At 44.3% G+C, this 16,363-nt stretch overlaps 1 protein-coding gene across 6 annotated transcripts in view; it reads left to right on the forward strand.

Annotated features, from left to right (window-relative positions):
- Positions 1–14,919, forward strand: part of GCNT4 (glucosaminyl (N-acetyl) transferase 4) — a 28,945-nt gene extending 14,026 nt beyond the window's left edge. For 5 of the 6 annotated variants that reach the window (XM_077759933.1, XM_077759930.1, XM_077759934.1 and 2 more), the window contains one exon: positions 10,004–14,919. In XM_077759933.1, coding sequence (XP_077616059.1) covers positions 10,005–11,372 — 1,368 coding nt within the window. In that variant the 5' untranslated portion in view covers position 10,004 and the 3' untranslated portion in view covers positions 11,373–14,919. The remainder of the gene's footprint in view (positions 1–10,003) is intronic. The other variant, XR_013334119.1, reaches the window with a different exon arrangement.
- The last annotated feature ends 1,444 nt before the right edge of the window (positions 14,920–16,363 follow it).

A 16,363-nucleotide genomic window follows, 5' to 3' on the forward strand; every position in this document is an offset into this window, starting at 1 on the left:
GAAAAACAGAAAATAATTAGAGAGTCAGAATGAAGGAAACAATGCATGTGCTGTTTTAGAAAAATAAAAGTAGGGGCGCCTGGGTGGCTCAGTCGGTTAAACGTCCAGCTTCAGTTCAGGTCATGATATCGCGGTCCGTGAGTTCAAGCCCCACTTTGGGCTCTGTGCTGACAGCTCAGAGCCTGGACCCTGCTTTGGATTCCGTGTCTGCCTTTCCCTCTCAGCCCCTCCCCTGCTCATGCATTGTCTGTCTGTCTGTCTCTCTCTCGCTGTCTCAGAAAAAAACATTAAAAAACAATTTTAGAAAAATAAAACTAAACCACAACATATGGACTCATTCCTGGTTTTACCAAGAAACCCTTCCTTTTGTAAAGGTCCCGTACCTGACATTTGCATACCAAAGTTGTTTTCTGGAGTCCTTTGACACGCCCGTGTCATAGGACTTTCTGATAGCATTGCTGGATAGAGAAACGTTATTCCATTTAACACATGAGAAGTAAAGACTTACCCAAGATTAAATGGCTTGCCAGGGTGACTTGAGGAGTTTTTGATGACACAGCCCAGACTAGAACTTGAATCTTCTGACTTTGTCCCACTGAGCAACTATCCTGCACCAGTTAGGTATGTCCCAGGGGCTGGAGGTAGAGCGAGAACAAGGCCTGTCCGGGAGACAGACATAAACAAGCAAACAAAGTAACTGCTGCTGTGGTGAGTGCTTGGAAGAAAACACGAGTCTGATGGTCAGGAGAAAGTCCGGAGAAGGGTGATCAGAGACAACCCAAGGAAAGGATATTTCTGTTAAAGCTTGAAGGACAGGGGCGCCTGGTGGCTCCGTCAGTTAAGCATTCAACTTCAGCTCAGGTCATGATCTCATGGGTTCAAGCCCTGCATCAGGCTCTGTGCTAGCAGCTCAGAGGTTGGAAGCTGGAGCCTTCTTTGGATTCTGTGTTTCCATCTCTCTCTCTCTCTCTCTCTCTATCTCTGCTCGCTCTCTCTCCCAAAAATAAATAAGCATTTTTTAAAAATAGCTTGAAGGACAGAGAGGGGCCAGTAACCCCAGGATCTAGATAAAAATGGTCTGAACCTGGGGACAGCAAGTGCAAGTGTCCTGAGGCAGGAGACTGGTGTTCTAGAAACTTTTTTTTAAGTTTATCTATTTAGTTTGAGCGATAGATTGCATGCAAGTGGGGGAGAGGCAAAGGGAGAAAGAATCCCAAGCAGACGACACACTGTCAATGCTGAGCTGGAAAGCAGGGCTCTATTTCTCTAACCAAAACTTTTAGAAGACAGGTGTTGTTTAGAGTGTAATGACCAAGAAGAGGAGAATAGGATGAAGTTGGAGAGGAAGGTTGGACTGCCGGGGCCTTGGGGCCATGGAAAGGAGTTCTGATTTTATTCTAAGTGCAGCAGAAAACCCAGTGAAGGGTTTTAAGTGTAGGGAGTGGCACTAGGGAGGGGAGTGGTCTGATTGATGTATTTAAATGCTGTTTTGGCAACGGTACAGAGGATGGATTAGAGGGACTTGCGAGGGAGGCTGTGAGGAAGTTATTTCCTTGAGAGGTAAGAGTTGATGGTAACTTGGCCTGTGGTGGTTCCTGTGGAGTGGGAAGGTGTGGATGCATTCAAAACACTTTAGAACCGACAGGGTTCTCCTCCTGCCAAGAGATTGGAGAGGCAGCTGGCACTGTGGTTGATAGTGCAGACTCTGAAATTGGGCCAGAGTTGAAAACCCTGGCTCTTTCACATACTAGGTATTTATTCTCTGTGACTCAGTTTCCTAATCTGAAAAATGGGGATATTAATAGGGGGGAATAAAGAATTAATAATAAGGGGGCACCTGGGTGGCTTAGTCGGTTAAGCGTCCGACTTTGGCTCAGGTCATGATCTCACAGTTCGTGGGTTCCAGCCTTGCGTTGGGCTCTGTGCTGACAGGTAGCTCAGAGCCTGGAGCCTGCTTCAGATTCTGTGTCTCCCTCTCTCTCTGACCCTCCCCTGCTCACGCTGTTTCTCTCTCTCTCTCAGAAATAAAGAAAACATTTAAAAATTTAAAAAAAAAAAAAAAAGAATGAGGAGCGCCTGGGTGGCTCAGTCAGTTAAGTGTCTGACTCTGGCTCAGGTTATGATCTCACAGTTCATGGGTTCGAGCCCGGCATCGGGCTCTGTGCTCACAGCCAGCTCAGAGCCTGGAGCTTATTTCAGATTCTGTATCTCCTTCTCTCTCTGACCCTTCCCTGCTCATGCTGTCTCTCTCACTCTCTCTCTCTCTCAGAAATAAATAAAACATAAAAAAATAAAAATTTAAAGAATTTTTAAAAAATTTAAAAAAGATTGAATAATAGGGATAATAAACTTCATAGGTTTATTAAAGGGAATAAATGACACAAATGGTATTAGTGCTCAGCATAGACCATGAGGATATGAGGGGTACGTGTCCACTGAATGTGGTAGTGTGACAATTTTTGTTGACTTTGACCAACAGTCTCAGTCGAGGGGGCGGTAGAGCTGGGCTGGACTGAGTGCCACCAGGAGGTTCTGGTTACTGGGGAACAGAAGTCCCCCCTCTGTCCAGTCCCTTGGATTGGGGAGCAGTTGGATGTAAAAGCGTGTATGTAATGAAGGGAACATATTCCAGGCATCCCAAGAATGAAACAGTGTTAAATGACGGCCCCGACTCTGTTTTCTCACCCAGAGAAGGAGGAGCTTGGACTCAATTACCATAGAAGTCCTTTGTCAGTTTTAGGATTTCACATCTAGGCTTCTTCAGACGTTACGGGACAATTAATAAAGCTTTGGTGCAGAAGGCCCAGTAAAGTAAATTCTATTACTGAAATTTTTTTTTTCCTGTAGAAAAGTATGTTGACCTCCGTTAGAAATTGTTTACTTTCTAACAATTTATAGACACAGTTCAGGAAAGGACTCAATCACAGTATATTGTGACATGAAAATAAAACAACAACAACCAGAGAAGACAGTATCTGTACAGCAGGCTTCTTGTGAAAAAGCAAGCCCGCAAAGGTGCCTTTATGGAAAACAGTCTGGAAGGACAGAATGTCCACAGAATGCCTTTGCCAGGTGGCAGGTTACTGGTGAGCTTTCATTTCCTCTTCAGACTTTACTCACTTGCTCATTTTTTTAAGAAAATGGAAGTGTTTGCTTTCATAAACAGAGAATGGAAAAACGTTTCCTTTTCCCTTTTGAGATGCGAACTTGTTATTATTCGAGGACTTGACCTCCGTTTATATTGTATTTCTGGACCAGTCATGCCATTGTTGTGTTTTGTATGGTCACTGTTTATCTGCTCACAGTTGGATCATTATTTGCTTTGCTGTCTTCAGAACAATGAGAATGTAAGGTCATCTGGGCAAGAAACTAGCCTTTCTACTTCTTTACAGACTCTTAGGGTGCTGTGGGCGTGTTGAGGAAATGCATCTCGGCGGAGTCTTCCTCCCACTAATGGTCTTACTTGAAAACTTTCTCTCAGTTTGGTGATGAGCATGTCATCAAGGGGAGAATCAATGACCTTATTGAAATCAAGGAGCTGCGTTGGAAGGACCTTAGCTTGTTCAACTACGTCAGGAATTTTTTTTTCTTTTTTTAGTGAATTCATCTTTATAGTAGCATTCTTAAGTGACGATTCTTCTTTGGAAAGAAGAAACAAAAATTCTTCTTTAGGAAGAATTTCTAAAAAATGATTCTTCTTTAGGAAAAAACAAAATCCTGACATTTCTGAATCAATACATTCTTCAAATCCTATCTTTCATAGTAACATATAATGATACCAAGTTTAAGAATTTGAAGATGGCCCACCGAGGGAATATTCTTCATGTGGAGAGAAAGCTTTCCAAACTAGGTAGTCATTCTCAGGGAGCCCAAACCGTGTGGCTGATCACTATGAGAACAAGTACATCAGTAAGTAGTCAGTGATGGGATAGGAGATGTGAATAACTGCCCACAGAGTTTCTAGGATGAGCTAGCTTTCTTTTCCTTCGATGGATTCCATGGCTGGCTGGCAGACAGGCTAGTCTCGGCTGTAGCACCTTGGCCTGCCCCTGCCTCTGTCTGTGGGAATAGAATGAGTTCCTCCCTGAGCGTCTTGGAGGCTGATTCTCCAGGTACATAATCCCTTAAACTGGGTGGAAGGTCTCAGGACTTGCTGATTTGATGTTCATCCCAGTTTGAGCTTTAGGACAGATCGGTAAGACATAGTAATGAGATATTTTAGTCAAGGACAAAAACTGTCGTGGAAAACTTTGTAAGAGATAGTATTACCTAGAAGGTTAAGAGTACATCTCTGGAACAAGAGTCTTTGTGTTCAAGTTTCAGGCAATGGGGAATCTAGCTCACCTTGGGTGATTTCTCAATTACCACATGTTTCCGTTTCCTGTCTTGTAAAAGAAGCATAAAAGTAGTACCTACCTCATTGATCCGAGGAGGGGATTGTGTATATGCAGAGGGCTCAGAACATTGCCCCAAGTAACAACTCTTTGTTCGGTGATTCTACACTGATAATAGTGATGGTGTTAAATTAGTAAGGAGCACTATATGGAAGCATTGAAGTGTGAATGTGGGGGGAAATAGAAAATAGATTTTAAAAAATAGGGCAAGTCATAGGTCTTGGCCACGATCTTCCAAGAAGTCAGAGCTCAGGAGGAGGAAGAAGAGGGTAGATGATGGTGATGAGGATGAAGATGAAGCCGCAGCCAGTATTGACCAAGCAGTCACCATTGGGACTGTGTTAAAGCACTTTGCATGCATCACCCCCATTTAACCTCAAAATCCCATAGGTAGTTGCTAGTATTAACGTACTTCGGATGTGGACATGGAAATGTGGAGAGGTTGAGCGACTTGTCCAGCGTCCAGGCACTCGACAGGCTGTTCCTGAGCTGAAAGGGGGTCTCCTCTGAGCTGAAGTCCTGGCTGTGTGGCCGCAGGGAGAAACGTGTATTGCAGGACCCTGTGTGGCTTCTGCTTTTTCCAGCTCAGCCCCTGAGCAAGGACTTAGCTCTCGGCTGCTTCCTTATGATGTTTCCACCTCCTACTTTGGCAGAAAAGAGGTCAGTCATTTCCTTAACACTGTTTGCCTATCAGCGCATTCCGTGTACCATTCTAGAAAACCCCAAGGTTTGGAGCGAGGCAGGCGGTACACCTCTGAGGGGTGACCCCATTCACATGCCGGGTCTCCTGTGCCCTCACAGCTGCTCCCGGCAGTTCCGGACGGGATTTCTCATTCTCGTTTGGTAGGAAAACGGGGCTTCAGAGGTGAAGTCACTGATTAGTCTTACAGCTGTTCAGTATTCCTCCAGGGATTCAAGCCCGGGTCTGGGGCATCCTGAAGCCCACATACTTTTTCTTCCCTCCCAAGTGCCCCACTACCTGTCTGAGTTACTCGAAAGGAGTCAGGTCATGCAGAGCGGGGGCAAGGAAGTCGGGGGAGGAGCGGGGGCCGAGGCCACCCAATCTGCAATCTGAACCGTAGGTCCCTCATTCTTGGTCCCTAAGCTGAACGACATTCAGTACTTTTCTCCTCGGACTCCTTCCTCCCTTTCCTGATGGACCATTCTCCTTCCATCCCGGGGATGACGAGCATGTCCTGGGTTTTGCAATTGCTGACCTAAGGGGAGTCTGGGGAAGAGCTGCTCATGGCTGTGGCCACTTAGCCCTGACTGCAATTATAACCACTTAGCTGAGTGCACCGTGTGCTGTTTCTTTTAAGCCTGTAAACAGCGCCTGGAAGGACTGGGACTAGAAGATGGTTTGGGGGAATGGCTTCATTCAACATCTGTGCTGGGTTTTTATGGAATTATCCAAACAGCTTGTTTGAGGTAGCTAGAGCGATCCATGTCCTTCTCAGCCCTGTCTTCGTCGCTAGGAACTCATACCTGGGTGGCAGTGAACTTGGCAGTGGGCTGGGCTTCCTTATTTGCCTGGGCAGGTGGAAGGGCACTCATTCATAATGTAATTATAAGACCACTTCCTGGCAGCAAAACACCAGCCTGCTTCCTGCTCAGGGCCTGTAAGAGGGAAGGAGCCGGGGTGGGGTGTTTGCAGAAGGTGGCTCTGCTGCCCTAGTCTCCTAGGAACCATGTGGCCGGTGGAACGGGCGGCCCGGCGCCAGCCAGCCCTGGACAGCCATCAGGAGCTCGTTTCCATCCCCCAAACCGGGGCCTGTGGGGACTCGCTCGTTTGGACTGCCTGTGGCAGGGAAGGGAGGCAGTCCGCTCTGGGCAGGTGCCTGCCACCCCCAACCCCCGCCCTCCCCTGCCCTCCGGGGCTCCTGACCAGGGTGTCACACACGGGTTCTGTCCAGGAAAAAGCGGAGCCACGGTTGGGAACTGTGGACTCTAACCTGCAGGCTTTCGTGCCCAGGGGCGTCCTACTGACCTCTCACCAAAGCTGGGAGTACAGTGTAGTATTGGTTTGGGAGTAGAACTTAGTGATCCATCACTTCCGTATAACCCCCAGGGCTCATCATAACAAGTCCTTCCTTAATGCCCATCCCCCATTTAACCCATCCCCCACCATACACCCCTCCAGCAACCCTCCGCTTAGTTGGTTCTCTGTCCTCAAGAGTCTCTTATGGTTTGCATCCCTCTCTGTTCTTATTTTATCTTTCCTTTGCTTATATTCATCTGCTTCATCATTTGTCTTTCTCTGACTAATTTCACTTCACTCCATCCATGTTGCTGCAATGTGGCAAGTGGCAAAATTTCATTCTTTTTGATCGCCGAGCAATATTCCATCATAGATAGACAGATAGATAGATAGATATCAACCACATCTTTCAGTCAAAGGAATTTCTGGCCACGGTAAGCAAGGGAAGCAGTTTTACTTGGACTTGAGACAAGGTGGTATTGGAGGACTGCTCGGTTCCCTTGGCGTCTGAGGCTGACCTGGAGACATATGAGCTCTCCTCCTTAAAGATGCCCAGAGCAGGAAAGGAGAATCAGACAGCCAGATGCCTGGGCTGTCCCAGTTCCCTCCCCCACGTTCCTTTAGAATTAACTCTCATCCCAGCTGGCGAAGCTCAGCCCCTGCCCCCAGGACGCCCCACAGAGAGCCCGCCACGTCTCCCTGCCACTGTGCCCCGCGGCCTTCCCTCCGTGGGCAGGTGCCATACCCGCCAGCTCAAATCGGACTCGCTAGGCACCAGGCTGGAATCAGGAAGTGTGTGCTCCCGGTGTCTCAGGAAGGATGGGGAAGCAAGCATACAGCAGAGCCCTCGAGAATGGGCAACAGGACAGAGAGCCAGCCTTTGCCTTTTTATGTAAGTGTGAAGATGATGGTTAAATGGCACAGCATAAACGCCATGACAACTCTGGAAGACTTTGCAAACCTCTTGAGAAACGTAAGGAGATTTTTTTCACTTTCCACTGTGGCATCAGGGGGAACTATTCTAAGTAGGGATCCCGTGGGTCAGTAAAGGGAGAAATGACAAAGCAAAAATTTACTTTGGGTAAGAGTCATTCTAGTTCTAGCCATTTATGTACGCTCCTTCCTGTGTGTGCCTAATTACCATGAATTGGGACCTAGATGAGATAGATTGATTTGGGATTGATGAATCTTCTGAGTCAAATTTTATCACAACACCTACTTCTAAACATGTGCTCGAGCTTCTGAAGAAGCTTGTTGCCCTGTGCGTTGGGAGTGAGTTTTCCCACGCTCTGTAAGAACGAGCAGGAACCGTGGCCTTGAGCCAGTGTGGCTGGAACCCTACTCATTTTGCTTCAGAGGAGCAGAAGGCTGAGACCTGACAAAGGGACCCAGAGCCATGAGCCTGATGGATTTCGTGACCTGGGTGCTGATTCAGCTAATGAGGATGGAGAAAAGGAGATGGATTGGGGCCTGTTTACGAGATGGCTTGTTAGTGTGGATGTGAAGGAAAGGAAGAGTCAGATGACCCTCAAATTTCAGGCGTGGGGCACTGAATGGGTGGTGTCTCCATAAACTGAAAGAGAAAACACAGGAGAGGTAAAGATGTCAGGTTCAGTTTTGGACTCAGTTGGCCTCCTGTGGGGATGTGGATATGCCCATCAAGCAGCTGGCCGGATGTTCATGTCAGAAGCTTAGACAACAGGTGAGGAGGACTGGAGATAAAGGTGTTGGCAGTGTGTATGTGGGCATCAGCCTTCAGAGGGCTAGGGAGAGTGTGCGTGAGAAGGGCATCGAGGGGCACCTGGGTGGCTCAGTCAGTTGGGCGTCCGACTTCCATCATGATCTCATGGTTCGTGGGTTCGAGCCTGGCGTCGGGCTCTGTGCTGACTGCCAGCTCAGAGCCTGGAGCCTGTTTCAGATTCTGTGTCTCCCTCTCTCTCTGCCCCTCCCCTGCTGTGCTCTCTCTCTCTCTCTTTCTTTCTCTCTCTCAAATAAACATTAAAAATAAATTAAAAATAAAAAAAAGAAGACAGTGAGAAACAGGACGTTTAGGAAACTTGAGGAGAGGCTGCAAGGTGGCTTGCGTTGGTGGGGGGGGTAGGTTCTGCAGGACAGTCTACTGTCGATAAGGTGTTATTGTTTAACGAGTGATTCAAACAAAGGTGAAGGAGGGCATGTCCTTCCCAGGAGAGCTAGTTCCATTGATCTGTGGTGAAGAAATCTACAAAAATAAATCAGGTTCAGATTGCTTGTTAATTCTAAGAAAATTGGGAACAATGATTGTCCTCATTTAAGATTTATTGAGATGTGTTAGGAAATTGCACATGGGGACCTCAGACCTCCCCAGTTCTCAGGGTTGGAACCTCTTTGAAGCAGCCCTGTGAGCTCAGCGGGCACTTCTGTCCTCAAGCCTTGGAACGGCACTTTCTGGTTCCATCTTCCTACTGCTCCCAAAATAAACCCATCTGTGCCCCTCACTTGATTAGCCTGTTTTATTTACAAAAAAAAAAGTGGAAAAAAGGATATTCACTGATAAGTACATTTTCCTCCCACCTGGGCCCCTAACCCCCCACCCTCTCCCACCCCACCCTGCAAAGCAGCTCCTGCTCCCAGTATCATGTCGCCACAGTATCCTTTAGGAAATAGTCAGCCAGCTGCCTTTTTGTAAATAAAGTTTTATTAGAACAAAACCAAGCCCTGTCCTTGATGAGTTATCTGTGGCTGCTCACCCACGACCATGGCAGAGTTGAGTAGTCGTGAGAGAGAAAGAAAAGTTTGCCAGCATGTGCTCTTTCTGTGTAGATACGGCTTGTATCATCTTTTTTTGTCGCACGTGTGAGCGCAGTAAACATAGTTAGGCATTTTGCTTATTTCTGTTTCACAGTATATCATGGAAATTGTTCCCCGTGGGCACATGCAGTTTTGTCTCCAGCTTCTTCACATAGTATGGATGTCATTAATCCATGCCTCACGTCGTGGAAGGGCTAAGGGAGCTCCTTGGGGTCTCTTCTTACAAGCTCACTAATCCCACTAATGAGGGACCCACCCTCATGACCTAATCACCTCCCAAAGCCCCCGCCTCCTAATGCCATTACGCTGGGGCTTAGCTTTCAACCTCTGGATTTGGGGAGGGATATAAACATTCAGTCTATAGCAGTGGGGTTCACTGGGCTCTCCTCATCTGACTTCAGATCTATATCTAATGAGGATCTGAAGGTAGAATCAAGACGGATGTTACTTTTAGGCTCAGGTGGGCCATCGGACTCTCTAGACCTCTGCCCACGCCAGAGTAATCTCGCCCCAAATATGCTTAGCAGAAACGCAGACAATAAAAGTTACATAGTGCCTATATTTTAGGAGCTTACATTATTTGCCATTATTTGGTAACCAGCATCTCTCAGAATTTAGGTATAATTACCACAGAATACCACAAAATACCACCATTCTATATATTCTCATTTCCTCATTTCTGAATGTTCATAAGAGTGAGAACCTTGTTTTATTTACCGTTGGGCCCAGCCTTCTGCCTGGCATGTGAAAGGTACCCAGTGAATATCGATTGAACTGAACTAATGGTCTGTTAGTTCTCTTTCTCTTATTTCACCTGCATTATTCCTTTTCCTTCTTACAGAATGAAGACATTCAAATGTTGTTTTAAATACCCAGCACAGCAGAAAGTTTTCATCTTGTTTTTAACTCTATGGTTGTTCTCCCTGTTGAAGCTTCTGAATGTGAGAAGACTCCTCTTCCCTCAAAGAGGCATTTACTTGGTTGAATACTCCCTGAGTACCTCACCTTTTGTAAGAAACAGATACACCAATGTTAAGAATGAAGTCAGGTATGAAGTTAACTGTTCGGGTGTCTATGAGCAGGCACCTTTGGAAATTGGCAAGAGTCTGGAAATAAGAAGGAGAGACATCGTCGACTTGGATGATGAGGACGTCATGGCAATAACCAGTGACTGTGACATTTATCAAACCCTAAGAAGGTACCATCAAAAACCTGTTTCAAGGGAGGAGAAAAGCTTCCCAATAGCATATTCTTTGGTTGTTCATAAAGACGCGATTATGGTTGAAAGACTAATCCATGCTATATACAACGAGCACAATATTTACTGCATCCATTATGACTATAAGTCACCTGACACCTTCAAAGTTGCCATGAACAATTTGGCTAAGTGCTTCTCCAATATTTTCGTTGCCTCCAAAATAGAGACAGTACAATACGCACACATTTCCAGACTCCAAGCCGATTTAAATTGCTTGTCAGACCTCCTCAAGTCTTCAGTTCAGTGGAAATACGTTATCAATCTGTGTGGGCAAGATTTTCCTTTGAAGTCAAACTTCGAATTAGTGTCAGAGCTGAAGAAACTCAATGGGGCCAATATGTTAGAAACGGTAAAACCCCCTAACAGTAAAATGGAAAGATTCACTTATCACCACGAACTAAGACAGGTGCCTTATGAATATGTGAAGCTACCAATAAGGACAAACATCTCCAAGGAAGCCCCCCCTCATAACATTGAGATATTTGTTGGCAGTGCTTATTTTGTTTTAAGTCGAGCATTTGTTAAATATATTTTCAACAACTCTCTTGTTAAAGACTTTTTTGCCTGGTCTAAAGATACATACTCACCTGATGAACATTTTTGGGCTACCTTAATTCGGGTACCAGGAATTCCTGGGGAGATTTCTAGGTCAGCCCAGGATGTGTCTGACTTACAGAGTAAGACCCGCCTTGTCAAGTGGAATTATCACGAAGGCCTTTTGTATCCACGTTGTACTGGCTCCCACCTTCGAAGTGTGTGTATCTACGGAGCAGCAGAATTAAGGTGGCTTATCAATGATGGACATTGGTTTGCTAATAAATTTGATTCGAAGGTCGACCCTGTCTTGATTAAATGCCTGGCAGAAAAGCTTGAAGAACAACAGAGAGAATGGATTACTTTGTCCTCAAAAAATCCCATTTTTATGGCTAAAAGTCCCATAATCACATCATGATAACATCATGATAGAAATAAGGTTATCAGATAAATGGAGCTGATATGGAATTGTGTGCTATATACTATGCCCAGTGCCATTTGAGCTTAACCTCATAGTTTGAGAGGTGTCCAAAATTCCACACATACGGCAAAAGGACCTAAACTTTGGTGACAATTAGCCTGCACTTGGATGGGTGTTTTTATGTTTGTTTTTCCTTGTAGTCTTCTGGAGCTAAACCAGAGATCTGAAACAATCATCAGATGCTTATTGACTTCCAGCTATGTGCCAGGTACTTTTTCAGAAACATGTAGGAAATTAAACTCAAGTTGTAATGAGTTGTATAATCCCATAACTTTTTAAACCACCAATTTCAGAGAAGCGTTTTAGTGACCAACTCTCCACTTGTCGCTTAATTCAGCTCCCTAGACTTTTTTTAACCATTAGAATATTAGGAGGAGGGGGTGCCTGGGTGGCTCAGTCAGTTGGGTGTCTGACTTTGGCTCAGGTCGTGATCTCACAGTTTGTGGGTTCGAGCATCGGGTTCACCGCTGTTAGTGCAGAGCTCACTTCAGATCCTCTGTCTCCCTCTCTGTCGACCCCCCAGCCCCGCTCATGCTCTCTCTCTCTCTCTCAAAAATAAAAACTAAACATTAAAAAAAAGAATATTAGAAGGAGAAACCACTACCTCAGGAAAGCTCAGAGAACTGTCCAGTTACCTGCTTGCCAAAGCATAATTTACCTATTAGTGCCTCACTCTTTCAATTCAGAGTCACGAAACTCTGTTGGTGGGGCGTTTATAGTGTATGAATGTTGGGGAGGTTGGGTGGGGTGTAGGGGGATTGGGACAGATGGTGCCTGAAGAGAAGCAAAGGGATTTATAGGACTTTTGCATCATGTCACACAATGATTTCATGAATGTTCTCCTTTTTTTTAGTTCATTTATCTTTAAAACACACTTATCGATGAAAAATAAGAACTTGGTTAGTAGTTTCAAATGTTATACTCCTGAACATCCAACCTAAGTCTTCTAACTTATAGATTATCATTATATGTAGGGATTTTTTTTTTACAGTGAAATTAGTATAATTTTGTTTTATGGAACCATTAAGCTAAGAGCCACTGAGTTTTCTCAAAAAGGTTGTGTAAAATATGACAGCTTTCTGAATTAACTATGATGGTCATTTAAAACTCTTGCTTACATCTCCAGTAACTATCAGGTAGAATCCAGACTTAAAATGATAAAACCTCTAAGTTCACTGATGTCTTCTCAGCTTAGATACAGCGAGAAGAAAAGTTAACTTTCTTAAGAACATAGCAAGAATTTTCACTAACGATGTTTTTTAAAACCTATTCCATAGAAAACTACCACAACGAATCAAATATACATCCATTTTAATGTAACTGTGTTGTGCTGGAGTTGAAATGGGACAGGAGCACAGCCCTGAGAACAGACTGTAACATTTTTACGTCTCTTCGGAAATCGTGAGGCTCATATAAAAATTTCTTCCTGGTCTTATGTTTCAGTGTCAGGTTCAGAATCTACATAAAGATGTAATAATCAAAGCCAATATGAGACCATTTGGGAGACTAAGGTATTTAAATATTTTCTAAAATGTCTGTGTTCTACATGTGAAATGCACTTTGCTTGTTTTAAAGCATATGATGCTGACTGCCAAGTGATATCACTATGCTCCCTTTCTTCCTCCCTGGAACTCATTTTTCTTCCTTTTATTTCCCCCTTCCCTACTCAGCTCCACATTATTTCATTCTTCAGAAAACAACTGTGACCAAGCCCCTTTTCTTTTTTTTTTGTTTTGTTTTTTTTAATAGTTTATTGTCAAATTAGTTTTCACATAACACTCAGTGCTCATCCCAAGTGTCCTCCTCCATGCCCCCCCCCCCCTCCCCCCACATCCATCAGTCCTCAGTTTTTGTCAGCATTCAAGAGTCTCTCATGGTTTGCTTCTCTCCCTTTCCCCCACCATTTCTGCCCTTCTTCTCCCCCTTGTTCCTCCATCAAGTTCCTCCTAATCCTCCTATACGTGCAAACATATGATATTTGTCCTTCTCTGCCTGACTTATTTCGCTCAGCATAACACCCTCAAGGTCCATCCATGTTGCTACACATCCAAGCCCCTTTTCTTAAAAGTAAGTCACTGTTGGACAGAGCTGAGTTCCACAGAAGATACATACCATTTGTTGGTGTGTGTGACTGTGACAAGCTAAGTCACTTTGTCTCTAGGAGCCTCGGTTTTCCTGGTCTTTGAAGTGAACTTGGATGCTTACCCTGGCTTCCTCACGTGTGTGTGTGTGTGTGTGTGTGTGTGTGTGTGTGAATCAACTGAAATAATATGTGAACTGGTTTGAAAATAGAGACAAACTATTGACAATAAATATCATAGAGTAGTGTTATTACAAAACAAAACAGAGATCCAACCCCATTGTGAAACATAACCACTTACCTTTTCTGGAAAACCTCTGAAATATAAAAGAAGCCATATGTGCAGGTGCAACTTCTATAAATGAATCCAGGGACAAAGAAACCCCTGTCACCGCGTCTGGGGTTCTTTTGAAGCCAATATGATTAGCAAATTGATCCAGGGGCTTGGATGGGGGATAGAGGTAGAAATATTTTTCCTGCCTTCTCATCTTAAATACACAAGTTCTTGCTGACATCTTGGCTTTTATGCCTTTGGTCATGAGAGTAAAATGTAAAGGCTGAAAACTCGATCTCCCGATCCCATGTCCTGCCTCTGGGTGAGAAATGAGTCTGCCCCCTGTTTAGTGGGGAAATTTCCAGTTATTAATCACTTTCAGGCCATAGTCACATGAAATATGGCACCATGAAGAGATGGCAGTGTCGTTTTCCCCAGGGACACGTTTCCCATGACTCAGTTCGACGTTTCAGGGCGCTTGCCCGTTCGTCTCTTTTGCCTTGGGAACCCTGCAATTTCCTGACAGGCCTTTGAACCTCTTCCAGACCTGACTTTCTCCTAAGATCTTTTGGTATGATCTTTTCTGCTCTAGAGAATGTTCGACAGCCCGTGTTTTATAGTCATTCCTTGCATAGTATTTATTGAATCTAGATTCTAAGTTGTCTGGCAGTGAGACCAGGACTTGAAGTTTGTAAATTGTATTAGATATTAACCATGAAAGAGCTACTAAAATATATATACATTATGTGAATTATCTACTATAATGTTATAATATTTAAAGATCAATGTTGCTGCTATTTTTAATGTTTTGGTTATTCTGAGTGAAATATATATATATAGATAAAATGTTTAAATTTGCGGAGTAAATTTGAAGACTTCTTTGCCTCCCAGAATGTGAATATTATATATACATATATATATATTTTGACATATTTCCTGAAAACAAAAAGACAATCTTCTTCTGAATGTACTATGCATATGTTACAGCTGTTTGTGGCATTGTTTGTTTGTTTGTTTTTTTACCACTTTTGAAAGGCATATTTCCCCTTCTGTGAGTTTTAAATAGATTGGGGTTGCATTTTGGTATTGTGCTGCTAGTAGATGTTAATTCTCTGGTACTGTAAAATAAAAATGTGCTCCAAAAACTGAATCCCGAGAATTTGTTTTTAATGTTTATTTATTTTTGAGAGAGAGAGGCCGGAAGACTGGCAGAGAGAGAAGGAGACAGAGGATCTGAAACAGGCTCTGTGCTGACCACAGAGAGCCCCATGCAGGCCTCTAACTCACAAACCACAAGATCATGACCTGAGCCAAAGTCACACGCTTAACCGCCTAGCCACCCAGGTACTTCCAAGCCCCCTGGAATTTATGATATTTCTTTCTCTGGCTGTACTTGTTCCCCACAAAGACTTTCAGTTCATGACACCTACCCCGTATATGAAGAGCAAGTTAATTTCACTTCAGAGTAAAAGAATTCAGTGTGTGTATTATACCCAAAATATGGGCATACAAACTTGAGTTGTTTAATTTGAAAGAATTTTTCAGGATCTGTCTTCATTCTCCTTCAGACTGACTTCTCCTGTAAGATAAATTATCTAGACAAATGTTCTTGTTTGCTTGATGACTTTATGGATTTTAGTTCTTGTTTAAAATTTTTTAATGTTTATTCACTTTTTTTGAGAGAGAGACAGAGCTTCAGCAGGGGAGGGGCAGAGAGAAAGGGAGACACAGAATCTGAAGCAGGCTCCAGGCTCTGATCTGTCAGTGCAGAGCCCGACGTGGGGCTAGAACTCAAACCATGAGATCGCGACCTGAGCCAGAGTTGGACACTTAACTGACTGAACCACCCAGGCGACCCTGGAAGTTAGTTCTTGATAGAGTAGGTTGAGGTTCTTCATCTCAGGTCCTCACTTCCTAGAGAATCAAGACTCTTTTTCTCTCTATACCAAGACTCCTGCCTTGGTGTGAGCCCCTGGACTATGGTTCCACCAGGCGCTCAGGCTTGGTTGGCCATTGATTCCTGATGAACGGCCCCTCTGTTCTGGATAACACCATTCCTAGTTTTACTAAGCTAAGGACTATTTGTCATTGCTGATACCTATGCCTCCCAACCCCTCTGAAAATCCCAGTGGCCAGTTTTCCTCTGTCACCCTTTTTAAAGCTGTTACTGCCACCAACCTCCCTAGGTGGCAAGGAGCATGCATGTCATGCTCACAAATCTCAGTCCATCTAAAGGAGTAAGGCCATTTTGGGAATTTTCTACATAATGAAAATTGACGTCTACTCTTAACCTCTGGTTAACACTTGGTCTTGCCAAGCTGGACAACCATACACATCCACAGCAATCTCATGGAAGGATTTGGACTTCTTTCAGTAGTGGCTGGGGGGGGGGATTCAGCATCATATTAAAGACCCACAGGCTTGACTCCATATTTTTTTATTCCCTTTGGGGTCTACGAATCTACATATGAGCCAGGACACCTGGCTTCTTATTTCATGAAACTGATTATGGGAAAACCCTGGCAGGAGAGAGGGCAAATTTATTCTCACTATTGGAAAAATATTCTTACGGGG

The sequence above is a fragment of the Crocuta crocuta genome, unplaced genomic scaffold (genome assembly GCF_008692635.1).
Source record: "Crocuta crocuta isolate KB4526 unplaced genomic scaffold, BGI_CrCroc_1.0 scaffold162, whole genome shotgun sequence".
Taxonomy (NCBI): Eukaryota; Metazoa; Chordata; class Mammalia; order Carnivora; family Hyaenidae; genus Crocuta; species Crocuta crocuta.